General features: G+C 38.9%; 1 protein-coding gene across 2 annotated transcripts in view; it reads left to right on the forward strand.

Moving 5' to 3' along the window:
• The window catches only part of ADAMTS6 (ADAM metallopeptidase with thrombospondin type 1 motif 6), a 280546-nt gene that overhangs the window by 180102 nt on the left and 83227 nt on the right, over nt 1-17217 (forward strand). For both annotated transcript variants that reach the window (XM_075839116.1, XM_075839124.1), the window contains exons 11-12: nt 1201-1342; nt 12258-12365. In XM_075839116.1, coding sequence (XP_075695231.1) covers nt 1201-1342; nt 12258-12365 — 250 coding nt within the window. The remainder of the gene's footprint in view (nt 1-1200; nt 1343-12257; nt 12366-17217) is intronic.

Here is a 17217-nt window from a genome sequence, read left to right on the forward strand (position 1 = left end):
CTTTGGCTCTGACTGGCTCAGACTCATGACACACATGAGAACTCATTTAGTGGTGATCACACCTAATACATCAGGAGATTCTGAAACTAGGGAGCCCCTATAATACTAGTACTATTTAAAGAGACCCTGTCACCACAATGTAAGTGCCCTATCTCCTACATAAGGAGATCGGCGCTATAATGTAGGTGACAGCAGTGCTTTTTATTTAGAAAAACAATCAATTTTTACCACGTTAGGAGCGATTTATTTAGCTTTATGCTAATGAGTTTCTTAATGCCCAAGAGGGCGTGTTTTTACTTTAGACCAAGTGGGCGTTGTACAGAGGAGTGTATGACGCTGATTACAGCAAGGCAAACGTAATCTCGTTTACATCGTAATCTCGCGAGATTACGTTTGCCTTGCTGGAAATCTCACAGAAAAGATTCAGACGTGTCAGGATTCTGAATACACATCACGTCCTGGTTGGAGGTAATGTATATTGATTATCAGGACACTGCAGTAATGTTATAGTGTGTGTATGTAGCTGCACATAGCGATATAGCTATATCGCTTGTGCAGTGTAAATGAATGGAGATAAGTGTATGATGCTGATTGGTCAGCATCATACACTCCTCTGTACAACGCCCACTTGGTCTAAAGTAAAAACACGCCCAGTTGGGCATTAAGAAACTCATTAGCATAAAGCTAAAAATCGCTCCTAACGTGGTAAAATAGATTGTTTTTCTAAATAAAAAGCACTGCTGTCACCTACATTATAGCGCCAATCTCCTTATGTAGAAGATAGGGCACTTATAATGTGGTGACAGAGCCTCTTTAATACTTTACTGACCATGCAAAAATACCTATCACCTTGCAGTTACTAAATTCTTTGAGAGAATTGTAGTTTATCCTAGTCTGGATGGTCAATTTTTCTAGCAATGTCAGAGACACCTAAACATAGATTATAGTATTAACTGGCCAAAGGATTGTCACCTGGATGATTGTCTTTACAGGGACATGTAAGCGCTATATAACAAGGTAAAATCCTGTGAAAGCCATGCTCCAGCGATAAAGTCTGAGGCCCTTATTTATTACACAGCTTTTCTTCTCCAGTATCCAACATGGTTACATTTTATTTTACCTTCTCTTAGTTAATTTTCCAAGACTACGTATAGTATTTTCTCAAGTTTATCAGTCCTAATTCTATTCTGTGTTAACCAGTTCAGGCCGGGGAACATGTCTTGACAACGAACCTCCAAAACGTGACTTTGTGTACCCTGCAGTGGCTCCAGGTCAGGTTTACGATGCAGATGAGCAGTGTCGATTCCAATATGGAGCAACATCTCGTCAATGTAAATATGGGGTAAGAAATTGTCATCTTTACACACCTTGCTTAAAGTTGTGATCATCTTAAAGATGAAAAGTTGGACTTTTAAAATTTGTCATCATAACCACTAAGATAAGTTACATCATGGACTATTAACCCATAAAATGGTACTGGAGCTGAGGATCTAAACTAAGTGAGGTGACAAAACTTGTCTGCTGTTGCCAAGTATGTTGATACAGTTTGTGAAAAATCCATTTTTATTTTTTTTTGTTTTGTTTTTTTTAAGATCAAAATAAGTGCCATACAAAATGTTAATGGCGTTTTCTTATTAGAACAACGTCTGTCCTTAGTGCATAGGGATGTCACAGAGGGGGGGGGGGTCCTCTTCTCAGGTTCCACTTCTATTGGCCAAAGCGGAAAGCCAATGCAAAAAAGTGGTTTCTGATCAGGAACCCTAGTCTGACAATGTAATAAGTTAGTCGCCCATTCATTTCCATGGGTGCTATGTAATACCACATTGCTCCTGCAGTTGCCACAGCGTAGCTTCCCACCGCTTCCACGATAGCTGATTGTTGGGCATTTCGGCTGCCAGACACACACCATTTAGATTATAGCCTTTGGATCCTTCTTTATAGAAGGAGTTGTCCAGATATCCTTTAACACAAATGCTAACATTAAAGGAAACTAAACCTAGAAATGAATGATAAAAATAAACAGGAAAAATATTTACCCCCACTGCTTGTCAGTCTGCGGGTTTTTCTACATGTTCCTAAAACACAGACTGTACAAAGCCTGCAGAGAAGAGAGGTTAGTTTCCTGCTGATCTGTTCCATTTTTGATTGGGGAATGGACGAGGGGCGGGGCTTAGCAAAGGGGCAAGTTTTAATACTCTTTTTGTCCTACTGCAGACAGGGCAGAGCGGGGAGGCTCCTGCTCCAGACAGTTGTTTTATAGTCAGACACAGGACAGTTAGGAGGAGAAGGACATGACTGAGGTCCTGGGTCACACAGAGATTTCTTTGTATATTTCTCATTTATAATTGTAATATGAGACAAATGGGAAAGAAGGAAAGGAGGAGATGAAAAGAGAAGGTGCTGGGACATTTACATTTTTGTGTGCATTTTGTATGTTTAGTGTTCCTTTAACATGTTGTTCCTGATTAAAAAGCTGCATTCTCTCAATTATTGTCCAAGGGATTGTTAAAATGAATCTCTTCAGCTCCATTGTGGTATTTCAGATTATAAATATAAATACTTATTTTGGAGTGATCTAGAGATCTTGTAAATGTAAACGCACATCAATGGAATGAACACTTATCAGTAGAGAAACATTGAAGACACCCTGGTCATGATGAACCTCTGCGGTGTCTGTAGCACTGACATAACGGAAATTCTTCCTCTGTTTTCTAAAGTTATATTGCTTTATCTATTTTAGTTTCTTGAAATATAGAAAATCCGCATCAGGTTGTAGCGTCTAATTACTGTGTGAGAACCACAATATCTCCTAAGCACCAACAGTTCAAATCCACATTCACATCCATAATTGATGTTGACATTTTCTGGCTGCATCTCAAACATCATTAATTTTCAATGTTAATGTTCATGATTTTTTTTTTCTTTGCTGCTTTGATCATGCTGCTTTAGGAATAGGTGTTATCATTAGTAATTAGTGGCCAACAAAAGGCCAACTTCCTAGGTGTATTCCTGGTATGTGGATATGTCTACATCCTTTCCCACCTTTTTTTATGACTTCCAGATGTTCCTATTTCATTAAGATAAAGTTTCCCTTTTAATTGGTAATATGATTTTTGGTTGGTTTGGAATAATAAAGGGATTAGGATCAGGTTTTCATAACCGACAAGTGACAGAACTCCCATTTTTTTGTTTCTTGTGGAACTGGGGAGATTTCCTCTCTAAAAGGAAAATTGGTCATTTTATGCTTTGTATCAATCTTTAAATTTTTTAGCTGTTCACTGAAGAAAGAAACTATTCACCAAATAAATTTTATTCTGTAACGCACGCAGTAAATCAGGAAAATATCATATATTATAATCCAGGAGTATAAAATATATGAAACATATTTTATTATGGCATCATATTATAAAATACAGACATAAGTGCATTTAACATGCAAAAATAAAATACTGTTATGCCACAGTTCTGTGTTGGGAGATCAGTATAAAGCATCATTTTCAGACACCTATATGTGTCAATATGATGTTTTACAGAGCAACAGTGATCAACCATACGGGTGTTATGGGGCCCCTGGAGAGAGTGGGGTCAGACCAGGTTGGCTACATCGCTTATTTTAATGGGTGGTGAGAAACTGTGCAGGAACCCACTATCTACCGGTCCTACAAACATGGTGGGTGAATTAACCTAAGGATGTTGGAAAGCAAACAAGCACCAAGTCCTCCTGCTCCAGTTGGTTATGGATGTGTTAATGTTAACCAGCACCAAAAGGGGCCCTATTTTAATCTTTTCTATAGGGCCACCTCACCTTTATGTAAGCCCCTCCATGATCGCCTACACTAGATTTCTACAGCAAAGATACATCCTAGTATGAAGCTTAACTCATGGTAATGAATACCGATTTAACACGTGTGAACTTGTCCTTATGCATAACATTGTCTTGTACTTTTGTGCCTTTTACTGAAACCAATTTTGAGAATGTGTGTGCGTCATTTCCAGCCTATATACAGTTGTTACTTTAGGTGCATGCGTTGAGGTGCTACATATCATAAGACAATACAAAATATTGCTTAATACTGTCTCACGTAGTTTTATTTTTATCCCAATGAACTATTCTGAGATTGTGTCTTCCATAATTATAGTGTAAGGGGTGATTGACACAAACTCAAGAGTCACCACTTTTCTGTTAAGACAGCTATTATATTAACTCCTCAAAAACTAAAAGGAGAATTTAGGGAGAAAATGAAGAGAATATAGGGGAAATGCAGATAAGTTTACAGTTACCTCGAAAAATATAATACAATCTTTGTCCTGGATGAGATTGGGATGGTGGTGGGGACATTATAGGACATAAGTTCTCCTCCAGATTTAGCATTTGTGAACCCGTTGAGTTGACCTTATCAATACAGTGTTTCCTAGCAGCATGGAATTTGTTTGCAAGTCTATGCCAGTCAATCTGAGATCCATGAATCATTTCCTCCTGTTGTGATGAGAGATTCTATAGTGATAATTTAATATTTAAAAGCCTTTTACATCCTGCATGTTTACACTGCTGTCATCTCACAAGACCTCTCCTCTGTAAGAAGAACATAATTGCCAGCTATTTCTTAGTTGTCATTCAGACATGTGACTGCTACTGTGAACTTTCTCTGAAATGTGCGGCGATAAGCCATACTTAAAAACTCTTCATCCCAAAGCTTTATTACACATTTCAATAAAAGGATGCCCTTAAGATATATTATCACGTGTACAGACAGTAGGTACCCATTGATTTCCCTTTTGGACCCTGGGTTGCATGTCAATTGTGATGGCATGTAGCATGCGTTAAAGGGGTCTCACAAAGTAGCTGGAGTATATTAGCCATGTATAGGGCTCTGCTTTTGATTTATAAAGCGGTCTTCAAGAGAAGATTGTTTAGCCACACTGCATGAATGCTTGTCCAGGCAGATGACGAGATACTGTATATACATAGAAAGTCTACACACGTATCTCGGCCAGACAGCTGTCTGGAGATCTCAGGGACTGCTACTTGCAGTGTGCATATAAAAAGGCTTTAGACTTGCAGAGAAGAATCCTCAACTGATTCCCACTGTTGAAGGCTACATGGGATGTGGAGGCCGAGCAGTCTGGGGATAAGATCATTTTGTACCTTGCATGGAGAACTATGGACATTATGGGGGAGATGTACTTAAATTAGCGTTTCATACCCCAGTCTTAATCCAGACTTTGTAACCTCTGTAACCCCTATAGTTAGATTTTACAGAAGCATTACCTACCAACCAATCTTCTTTTATAGCAGAGGTAACGCTTATCGTCGTTCCAGAGCCGTATTTAAATATTTAATGTGATATTTAGCCTCAGGAAAAATAAGCTATGAAATATAGTGTTAACCAATTTACTAAAAAAAACGAAATCGAAAAAAAATTCTAAGATACAAAAAGTAGTGCCAATTTACAAGCAATTGCAAATAGGAATAAATAAAACATCAAAATAAAAAGTCACTGGGAAAAATGCAAAATCGCAGTGATCGTGCTGCAGCAAACGAGTGTTATACAGTGACTCTCAAGTGCCAAGCTCTATGATCCTGACCCAGGAGCCACAAGTCAATGATAATGTCCTTCGCCTGATCCCTACTATGGTATAGTTCAGACTCTAGTGTCAGTAATTCTATTAAATCCCTGGACATTACGGTATATTACAGTAACTCTACCTACAGAGCGGTATCCAATGGTACTGAAAGTCACATGTGGCTTCCAAGCTTTTGGTTGCGGAGCAAAGTTTTAAAGAGATCCACTTCTTTCAGTAATCTTGTGATATTTCATTGTAACATGACATGGGAAAACCTCATTGTGGTCTAAATCTAGTTATACGTATTAGATAAAAGTTGGGAAAACCCTGCATATTAGGGCAGCTCAATTGTCCCCCCTACGGCAGATGTTGAAATAAATAAGTTTTGGATTTTAACATGCCCGATCCATTCTTCCCGTGGGAGATAAGCGGCTGCAAGAAGTGCCTGGCAACATCATCTACCCCTCTCCCTATTGATATAAACTTGGCCTAGCACACATGTTTATGTGGAGATTGGGGAAAATAGCTATCCACTGCAAAATTTGTATGACTAGTTTAGTACTTCAGGTTCTCTAACAATGGTCCCGGGAAGCTCTGTAATGCCCCTAAACCCCTCACCTCACATACCCAATGCAGCGTAATTGAAATCAGTGGTGCTTCTGAAAAAGTGCAGTCATTAGATTCAGTGACTAGGGCTAAAAGTCCTAATGCACGTTACTACCATCCCTTGGTTCTACTAGTCCGTGTTAGTCCAAACTTAAGGATCCTCACAAATTTTTCACAATGATGTCCCAGGATACAACAAATAGTGGAATTAATCGTTGATATGTAGTTCAAGTTCTTCTTTAAAAAAAGACTTTACGATTTGAATTATTTGGTTCCTATGTGTACCTTTTTATGAGGGTTTTTTTTATGTCCTCTTGAAAACTACTGTACTTAAGTTCTCCACTTTTGCTACCAGATAATTTTATGTCTTAAAAAAAGAAGTGCTGCTTAGTTGACCTTTGAGGGTTGACTTTCTGCAATAGCTTCGGGCTGTTTTATTGATAACAGCTGTTAAAAGATGTTACTGATAGGAAAATGAGAATACAGCCAGTTGGAGAACACTTCTTTGGTAGAACAAAGGCTACACTAGTTGAGTACTTCCTCCAGGGCATAGAAACTCCAGGCATTATAATTAACATGTCCCAGACTTTCTTTTTTCATTTGTTTATAATTGACCAATGTTCAGGTTGCCATGATCTACACTGGTTATTGGTCTCTGCCACTTTCATGTAATGTCAGGATTTTCATCTATTTTTGTTAGGCCCATAGTTTTTCGAGCAGTATAATTACGTTGAATAGTTTGTACCACCGGTGCGCGTTATTTGTGTATAATTGCTGTCAGTCTTGTCAAGGCATTTTTAAACACCTGGCAGACATTTTTTGTTCAAAGTTGTTTCAGCCTCCTGCCTGGATGTTGAAAGAGTCATCACGTAAACTTCAGGAAGCAATTTGATTTATACTGTGCAATAATATATTTTATTTCAACTGTCTGTTATTATTCTCATGTTTTATTAAACTGCCGAACAGTAAAACAAATGAAAAGATTCAAAGTAAATGTTGCCATTGGTTTAAATCCTGCATCTAAAAAAGGTACTTTTGGTAGCGGAATAGATTGAAGACATTTCTGATGGCCACCAACAATGTCGTCTGGTTTAAGAGTTATGGCTGCAAAGATATAATTAAAGGAGAATTCCACTTTTGAACAACAATTTACAACTTGCACTTGAGTAACTTTGCTTTATTTATCTTGTTGTGATCTTAGATTACACAATATATTTTTTCTCCATTCATTTCCAAGGCCAAATTCAGTTTTACACATACATAGTAAAATCTAAGGTCATATATTCAGCGGCTCATCTCTCCGAGCAACTCTTTGCCTGGGTTAAGGGTGAAGAACGGGGAGATTTCCTAGACTTCGCACCCTAGTCTAACCATCACCAAACCGATTGCGACTTAGAGGCTCTACTACTCTGGTGAGAATCGTAACAAGCAGGTTACTACGGCGTAATTCCGCTCTCGGCAACATCTCACTGTTAAAATCTTCAATTTTGAGTTTTTATACTGTTTTTGAGATACTCCATGCAATTTTCTCCATTCATATACATGGCTTCTATCAACTTTCTATTGGTCGCTTGAGATGGAAGATGAGGGGCCAAAAATAAAAATGTTTATTCTTTTCAAACTCTCACTTATCAATTTCATTTTGGGACAATTTGCTGAAATCTGGTGATGACATTTATGGTACCACAAGTTCTACTTAAACCCACTAGGTCTCCCTGTGATTTGCACATACAGACAGCCATGGCTCAAATTGCACTGTATCGTGTACTGGGTACTATGGGGCTTTGTAGAGTGTTAACCCGTTAGTGCCTGCCAATACGCCTTTTCACAGGCTTTTTTATAATGCATACGCCTTTTCACGGTGCTGCATAAGAATAAAGCTGCGCCGCCGGAAGCAGTTAAAACTCCCTGTTCTCAGCTATCAGAGGTAGCTGAGAACTTTGGGGCAGAGCTGCCGCATCTAAGTGGTTTTGGAGAGAGGGAGGGAGCTCCCTTTCTCACCCCTCCGGCACCCTGCTATGAGATCGCAGGGTGCCAGTGTCTTCTATGGCAGCCGGGGGCCTAATAACGGCCCCCAGGTCTGCCTGTTGTGGATGCCTGCTAGGCCATGCCTCTGGCATGACCTAGCAGATGCCTGTTCGTTGTAAACAGATGTATTGAAGTGTATTATAAAAGTGATCGTACGATCTCTTACTGAAGTTCCCTAGTGGGGCTATTAATAAATAAATAATAAAAAAAAAAATGAAAAACCCACTTTTTCTCGTTACAAAATGCTTTAGTATGGAAAAAAAGTTAAAATGTTACACATATTTGGCATCGCCACATCCGTAACGTCCCCAACTATAAAGCTATTATGTTACTTAACCAGCTTGGAGATTGCTGTAAAAAATTAAATTAAAAATAATGCCAGAATTGCTGTTTTCTGTTCATGCTGCCTTCAAAAAAATGGCATAAAAAGTGATCAAAAAGTCGCATGTACTCCAAAATGGTACTGATAGAAATTACAAGTCGTCACACAAAAAAATAAAAAAGCTCTCATACAGCTGCATCGGCAGAAAAATAAAAAAGTTATGGCTCTTCAAATATAAAGACACAAAAAAAAAATGTAGAAAAAAAAGTATTTTTACTGTGTAAAAGTATTAAAACATAAGAAAACCATATAAATTTGAATAAAGTTATTATGTTATTTATACCACACGGTAAACGGCGTAAATTAAAGACGCAAAAAAAGAGTGGCGAAATTGCTGGGTTTTTTTCTATTTAGCCCCAAAAAAAGTTAATAAAAGTGAATCAATAAATTATATGTACCCCAAAATTATTCTATTAAAAATAACAACTTGTCCCGCAAAAAACAAGTCCTTATACAGCTATGTCGACGCAAAAATAAAAAATGTATAGCTCTTTGCATGCGACGATGGGAAGACGTAAAAAATAGCTTGGTCATCAAGGTTTAAAATAGGTTGGCACTAAGGGGTTAAAATACAATATTCTGATGTATGGAGTAACTAGAATAACCAGTAGAACCCTTATAAAACGTCATTAATGACGAAATCCATTCAAAATGATCTACCGATAAGTGTTAGATACGTGTATAAAGATCTATGAATTCTGTGACCTTGGACCCCTGCAAATTTCCACAACAAAAGTGAATTATAGGGCGTTCAGACTGCAGTATTAATAATATGTCAATAACCCCCTTTAGCTGACATATTGTATATTTACTGTATTTCCCAAAAATGTACTCAAAAAGTCATTAGTGCTCTTTATTTATTTATTTATTTATTTTTATCTGTTGTTTAGGCTGTGCCCATCAGCGTTGCCCTTCCATTGAGAGGTTCCGTCTGAGGTTTCTGTCGGGTTAACCCCTCAACGTAAAGGCAAACTGAAATCTTAGCTTCCGTTTCCCTCACCATTGATCCCAATGGTGACGGAAACTTTGCTAAGGGTTTCCGTTTGTCAACGTTGTGACAGGATTCCGTTGTTTTGATGGAATTAATAGTGCAGTCGGCTGCGCTATTGGTTCCGTCAAGAATAATGGAACCAAATAGAAGGGCTAATTAGAAGGGCTAATTTTTACTAATTCGACAGGCCAGTGGCATATCTACCGCTATAGCAGCCATAGCGGCTGCTACGGGGCCCGCGGCATGAGGGGGCCCATGTCGCCCGCCGGCACGGGCCCCCACCATGGCCGTAGGCTCCGCTAGCTGCCGCTATGGCTGCTACAACGCGACGCCACTTAACACTACGGCAGAGCAGGGAGGTATCTCCCCGCTCTGCCATTAAACAGGTTGTTCCTACATAAGACATGTATCCCCTATCCACAGGATAGGGGATACATGTGTGATCGCTGGCAGCGATAGGGAGAACTGGGGACTGAAAGTCCCCTGAAGTTCTCCATCACAAACCTCGGACTTCCGGGGTCTGTGTCGACAGCTCCGTAAAAATGAATGGAGCGCCGGTCGCGCTTGTGCGCATGCGTGACCAGCGCTCCTTTCATTTTTATTGAGTTGCGCAGACTCCGAAAGTCAGAGGTTAGTCATGGAGAACTTTGAGGGACTTTCGGTCCCCCGTTCTCCTTATCAGTGCCAGCGATCACACATGTATCCCCTATCCTGTGGATAGGGGATACATGTCTTTTGTAGGACACACTATAGGTCGTATTTTTTGGGGGGATTGGGGCTGCATGGCGTTATCTACAGGGGGGCTGTATAGCGTTACCTACGGGGGGCTGTATGGCGTTCCCTACAGGGGAGTTCTGTATGGCGTTACCTACATGGGGGGCTGTATGGCGTTACCTACAGGGGAGCTGTATGGCGTTACCTACAGGGGGCTGTATGGCGTTTCCTACAGGGGGGTTCTGTATGGCGTTACCTACAGGGGGGCTGTATAGCGGTACCTACGGGGGGGCTGTATGGTGTTATCTACAGAGGGGGCTGTATGCCGTTATCTACAGGGGGGGCTGTATGGCGTTATCTACAGGGGGGCTGTATGGCGTTATCTACAGAGGGGGCTGTATGGCGTTATCTACAGGTGGGGCTGTAAAAAAGACACTATCTACAAGGGGGGTTGTGTGACACCCATGGGAGGGGGGTCCCAGTCAAAAGTTTGCTATGGGGCCCAGTCTTTCCTAGTTACGCCCCTGCGACAGGCTTTTGCTCTGGAGGACTTGGAACATCCGTACATTACATGGATGCCCCATTGATTTCAATGGGCACCACAAAATACAACACTTGCCAGTGTGTTTCCCCACAGTTTACAGATGAATGTCATCTGTGGGGCACTCTATATTCAGCTTAGAATTTGGGTACAGGGGCTAGGTATAGGGGGTGAAGAAGTAGCGGTTGCACCCAGGCCCTGGTGCCTGTGGAAACCTAAAGGCCCCTCTACCATGTAAGAAGGCATCAGAAATATAAATGTCACATGGTAGGTGGGGGCCGTGTTACAGATTTTGCATTAAGGATGAGACGATTAAAGTTACGCCTCTGTTTTAGGGGCTTTCTGAAAAAAAAAGCTTTGAATGAAACACTTTGAAACAAACAATACTTGGTTGATATGGCTAAGGTTATAAAAAATGTATGGCTTAGCTGTTGGATACATTGAAGTACCTCCTAAAACAATATTTTTGATAGTAGTAGCATTCAAAGTGGCTGTATCTAGAGAAATGCCTCTACAATTACGGTAGGTTAATCTATTGTCGGAGCTCCAGCCGTTGTCTCATGAACCTGTAAGGGTATGTTCATACGGCCTATTTCGGCCGTTTTTCGGGTCGTAAACGCCGAAAAACCGGAAACAGAACGCCTCCAAACATCTGCCCATTGATTTCAATAGGAAAAACGGCGTTCTGATCTGACGGGCTGTTTTTTACGCGGCCGTTTTGAAAAACTGATGCGTAAATAAAACAGCCACAAAAAAGAAGTGCAGGTCACTTCTTGGGACATTTTTGGAGCCGTTTTTCATTGACTCTCTAGAAAACGGCTCCAAAAACGGCCGTAAAAAACGCAGCGAAAACCGCGAGAGGCTTAAACAACGTCTGAAAATCAGGAGCTATTTTCCCTCGATAGCAGCTCCTTATTTTCAGACGTTTTTGAGTTTGCGTGTGAACATACCCTAACTTTCCTACATCAAACATGCACTGGCCTTTCTCCATTTTCATCAGTGCATTAATACATGTGGACCAGTCACTTGTGTTACCATGTGCGCGGATTAAAGAGAAATCCATTGTTCTTTCGGAAACAGGAAAGAAATGTTGCATGTGTGGTCAGATAAGTACATGTGTAAAGTGTCTTGTATAAGGTATTAAGTCTTGAGCAAATAAAAACTGCTGTTACATGCATAGGCAAACACAAGTCACTCGGTCAAGACGAGGAGAAGGGAATTCTTTGTTACCATTTTAAGGGTTCTGTAAAGAGCTGTGAGATTTTACCAATCCATCTGAAGTAACAAAGTTTATATATATTTGGATGGTAAATAGGATTGTAGTTACATTAGAATACTAGGCGGCTAATTCCTCACATTCACCCAATGCAGAGAAGATAATGACTTTGTATCTATAATTCTGACCAACTTGCTTCTGCCTTCTTTCCTAGGAAGTGTGTAGAGAGCTCTGGTGTCTGAGCAAAAGTAACAGATGTGTAACCAACAGCATTCCTGCCGCTGAAGGGACGCTTTGTCAGACTGGGAGCATTGAAAAAGGGGCAAGTTCTATCTATCTATCTATCTATCTATCTATCTATCTATCTATCTATCTATCTATCTATCTATCTATCTATCATCTATCTATCTATCTAATATGTGTCTGTCTGTCTATCTACATGTTGGCTACCAGAAAATCCAATTTTCTATCAACTTGAGGTCTGTCTTCCTCAATTCTGTAACCTGGTTAGTTTTGTGTGTCATTGTCTGTAGCATCTTGAGTTTTGTTACTGTATACCTATGGAGGAGGTGGCGACAAAGGATGCATTGTAGCTGTGCATCATACCTCATCTGTCCAGCTTTTTACTCATTCACAATTATCTCATATAGTACTTGTGATATATACTAAATATATAACTATATAAATATATTTAACAATAATTGCTTTCCTTTAAAGGGTTATTCCCAACATATACTTTTATGTCCATGTGTCCTGGAGTGTAAATGTATTAATATCGCTAAATACATTCTTCTTTCTGTTGTGCAGCGTTTTGCAGATATGACCCCGTTTCCACCCTACTCCGCCTTCTTTGTTGCGGTAGTCATTTCTATGGAAACGACAACCCCTGCAGCTTTCCAATCTCCTGTCGCACTTGCGCAGTTCCCCCTGCCTTTGCTGGCTGGATTCCTGGGAGCGCGCTGAGGCTGCGATCCCCCGACCCTTCCTCCTTCCCTGCTGGTCATATTATTTGTAAGAGACGGCTCCAGGGCTAGCATAGCAAAAAAAAATTAACAAGGATGTTGGGAATAACCCTTTAATATTGATGCACGTAGGAACAGTATCCTCATCTGGAAATGTTCTAAGGGCTCATGCACACTGCTGAATTATGCATCTGTGTTGTTCAGATCCATATCATGTGGCCATAGACTGAAATGTTCCTATACTCTACCATGACTACAAGGCCCACAGAGGGTTTTTTTTCTTATGGATTCATACACATGTTGTATGCTGTATGTTTATATAAATAATAATAAAAATAAATAATATATATATATATATATATATATATATATATATATATACACACACATTCATACACATGCAATGCTTTTAGGGGTGGTGTCTGTGTACTGTTTCAGAGGATCTGCGCATGCGGCAATGTCTTACGTATGGATCCTAAATGAAAGACCCAATTTGCTGGCATTTGTTCATGTGACCAAAAGGCCAGTACAGGGGTATCCTATACTATGACAGCTGTTCATTGTCAGTGAGCAGAACATTTCTGAGAAGTATTATATAAGAAAATACTGGCTTAATGCCCTCAATCAAGAGGGGAGAGGTTGGAGAAGAGTTACAGCGGGGAGCGGGATACTTCCTATTCAGCGCGTGAAGATTAAAAATCCTTTTCCAGGGTGAGGATTTCAGCCACTAGACTGACATAGGTATACCTAAAATAGTCTCCCCTACACTTATCTAGCGGTGTGTGGGCAAAAAGTCCTGACAGACTCCCTTTAATGTTTTCTGTATAGATTGGAACTTAATGCAATGGATTTAAATACTTTCCTACCCCAAGTGTTAATTGTATATTTTACTTTAGAATTCTTTAAAGGAAATCGATGGTCACAAAATTACCTATTGTTTAATTCAAGTTTTTTTTTATGTGAACCACATTTTTATAAAAAAATAAATAATTTTTTATTATTTTAATTAATTTATTTATTATTTAATTTATCATTTATTATTATTCTAAAACGTGACAAACATAATAAAATTGTCCTATTGGATCTGAGGATGTTGTCCCCTTTGCGTTGCACTTCAACAGCTATACCGGGTCACCAGCAATAAGTTGATGTGCTGTCATGTATGATAACACTGCATTTTTTAGGACCTACATACCTTTGATAAAGGGTTTTTAAAAAAATTAAAAATAAAAAAGGCTTCAGTTGACTCAAAATGTAAAAATTACAAACTTTGTAATATACCTGATCAAATGTGCTCCAGTCAGCGACGTCATGTAACCATGGCCGCCAGTTGATGCATGCCACGGTGATATTTTATATAAAGTGATTTCCCCATGGTGTGCATCAATGGACCGGTCACGTATTGTTACTATGACAAGATTTAGCTGTGAGTTACCGAGGAAGACCTGAGAAAAATTAGGGAAGGCAAATATATTCAAATTATTTTTATATTTTTGGCAAATTAAAGCTTATTTTAATATGTAGAGAGTAGGGTTGACTGCATCACTTTGTCATTACCTTGATATTTCATTGTTTCTTTCTGTTTCTCACTTAAAGCACTTCTGACCTCTTGTGTGAAAAAGGAGAATGTGGGCCCTATAGACAGTTTCTTGGATAGAGTGCAACGTCTACACTTTTTTAATGTCTATATTTATTATCTTATATGGGTTTTCTCCACAGGATAGGAGATAAATGTCTGATCGGTGGGGGTCTGACTGATGTGACTCCCATCGATCCCAAGAACGGGCTCCCAGAGTGCCCTATGTGAATAGTGTGGTACTGCGCATTCACATGACAAAGATTGCCCCTTTTAAATTATCATGATGAACGTCTTTCATGTGCACAACATCCACTATGGTTACGCTATTGAACGGCCCTGCATGGGAAATTTAGTTCACTCTTTTAGATTCAGTGACCCTTTCACATGTTTTTTTACCAAGCCTGTTGGATTTTATATATTTTTTGCAATTGGTAAATGTTATACAGACAATTTAGAATATGACTGTGAACATTGCATTATCAATCAGACAAACATTTTATAAATCAAAAAGGACTTAAAGAATAACTCTCTTTAAGGAACAAAAAGTCTTTGGTTTCAGTTAGTAACTACGGTTCATTTATAGTTTAGGTTAACATAAGCTGCTAGCAGATTTGGAACAGTATAATCCGAGTTTGCATTTGTCACTGGCAGCTTACATCTTGAATTGGGTGATGAAATGTATTTAAGCTCAAATGCCTAAAAATGAGAAGTATAGCTTGTGAGTTCCTCCCTACCGCATGTAACAAAAGCCTTTTAAGCAGGACATAAAACAGCCTTATTTATACGTTTGTTCAGATATTTGTAGCTAGCGCTGATAAATAATATCTCCTTTTGTGTATTGTATATCACTTATAGTTAGGTGCCTGTGTTTTATCTTTAATGTAGTGACGGCTGTTTTGTTCTGTCGTACAAATATTTGATTAGTCATTGAATTTTTATATATATCATTGTCCGTTTTATGCTGAGCTATGCTGAATGTAGTACAAAATCATTTATCTGCAGCATACGCAATAAAGAACAAACAACGAAAATAATACCAGTTGTCCAATTGTGAAACAGGTGGTCTGGAGGCTACATAGGATATTTAAAGGGGCCACACATCTAAATAGATGTTTTAAATGTTTACCTAGATTTATCTACCAACCCAGTCTGTGATTGGATGGTGATATCTTGTAGGCTGGACCAGGCAGCCATAGATTGGCATAGTATATTGAATATATGAGCACCCCAGGATTGTGCTGCACTCTAATAGTATTATGTGACATAGTTGATCAACTCCCATCTTCTGATTCTTGTGAGTTTTAGGTGCTACATGTTTCCAGCCTATGTATGATTTTATTATGACCTGCAGTTATATTAAAATGTACCCAATGCCTATTTCACCCATATTCAATCAACCAATTTACCAATTGGCCAAATTGAATTGATAATTTTATTCAGCTCCTTAAATACAACTAGGTTTGATTGCAGCCGATGTGCAGTCCACAAAGTAGTATATGAAGGTAAACAAAAAATATTGTTTATTTTTAAAGCGCTATTAATTCCAGGGAGCTGTACATAGAATGGTAGAATACTCATAATGTGGAGTATGAATAGGTTTAACTGCCTTTCCAGAGTGTTATGATGGTGATGGTAGGGATATTCTTCTGGTTCATTACTATTAAAATAAACTTGTTGAAGCAAAAATAACAGAGCTCAACATTGTAGTTATCCCACTAAATCTACACCTCATCAGATATTGAACCTTACCAGAAAAAGTGAAGTAGTCACCAGAAAGGTTCTACAAGAACAGAATACGTTGATCAAAGAAAATTCAAGAAAAGATGAGGAAAAAAAAGGTTTTGAAATATATCAGTCTAAAAAGAATTTCAAAACCATTTGCAATAAATCTCCAAACAGAAAGTTAGAGAACATCTAAGAAGAACATTTAAAGATCTGCGTGCCTTTTGTAGATGGCTCAGACAGCAGAGCTCATAACTCCAAACCCAGAAATAGACCGTGTGCTGAATGCAAGAAGGTAGAAATATTGCTATCCATGATTACCATTAATACTCGTCTACCATTAAAAAACGTTTTGTGATGGCATGATGATGATTTGATTTCCTCAATAACGCCATTATTTCATAAATTCTGCCCTGTACCATAGAATTCCTAAGGAGAATGGCCGGTAATCTAACCCTAAGTCCTATTTAACACCACTTTATTACCAAAAAAAAAAGACTTTTGTGAAAGGCTCCCCTGATGTTACAGGACTGTATTTGATTCCACCATAGGCACTACATATACGGTTACATCATGGAGCCACGGTATGTGCATTTAAAACAGGCCCAAAGTTGAAGCTGAAGTTCAGTAATCAAAAACTTTATATCTAAGTGAACGGGTAGCAAAAGATTTTTATGTTTTTTTATTGGCTTAGTCCTGACTTGAACCCGATAGACCTTCAGTGGGAGGACCTGAAACAATTTTTCTCTTTTTTTTCTTCCTTCTGTTTTCTGTATTTCTTGACAGCCTTATGCCATTGTTGCTCCTGTGTGTGTATATGTGCACATTAATATTGACTATTCTCTCAACTGTATACTATTTTTCTATTATTACTATTTCTATTATTAAGTATTTTTTGCAATATTCTTCTA

The sequence above is a fragment of the Rhinoderma darwinii genome, chromosome 1 (genome assembly GCF_050947455.1).
Source record: "Rhinoderma darwinii isolate aRhiDar2 chromosome 1, aRhiDar2.hap1, whole genome shotgun sequence".
In the NCBI taxonomy this organism is placed as follows: Eukaryota; Metazoa; Chordata; class Amphibia; order Anura; family Rhinodermatidae; genus Rhinoderma; species Rhinoderma darwinii.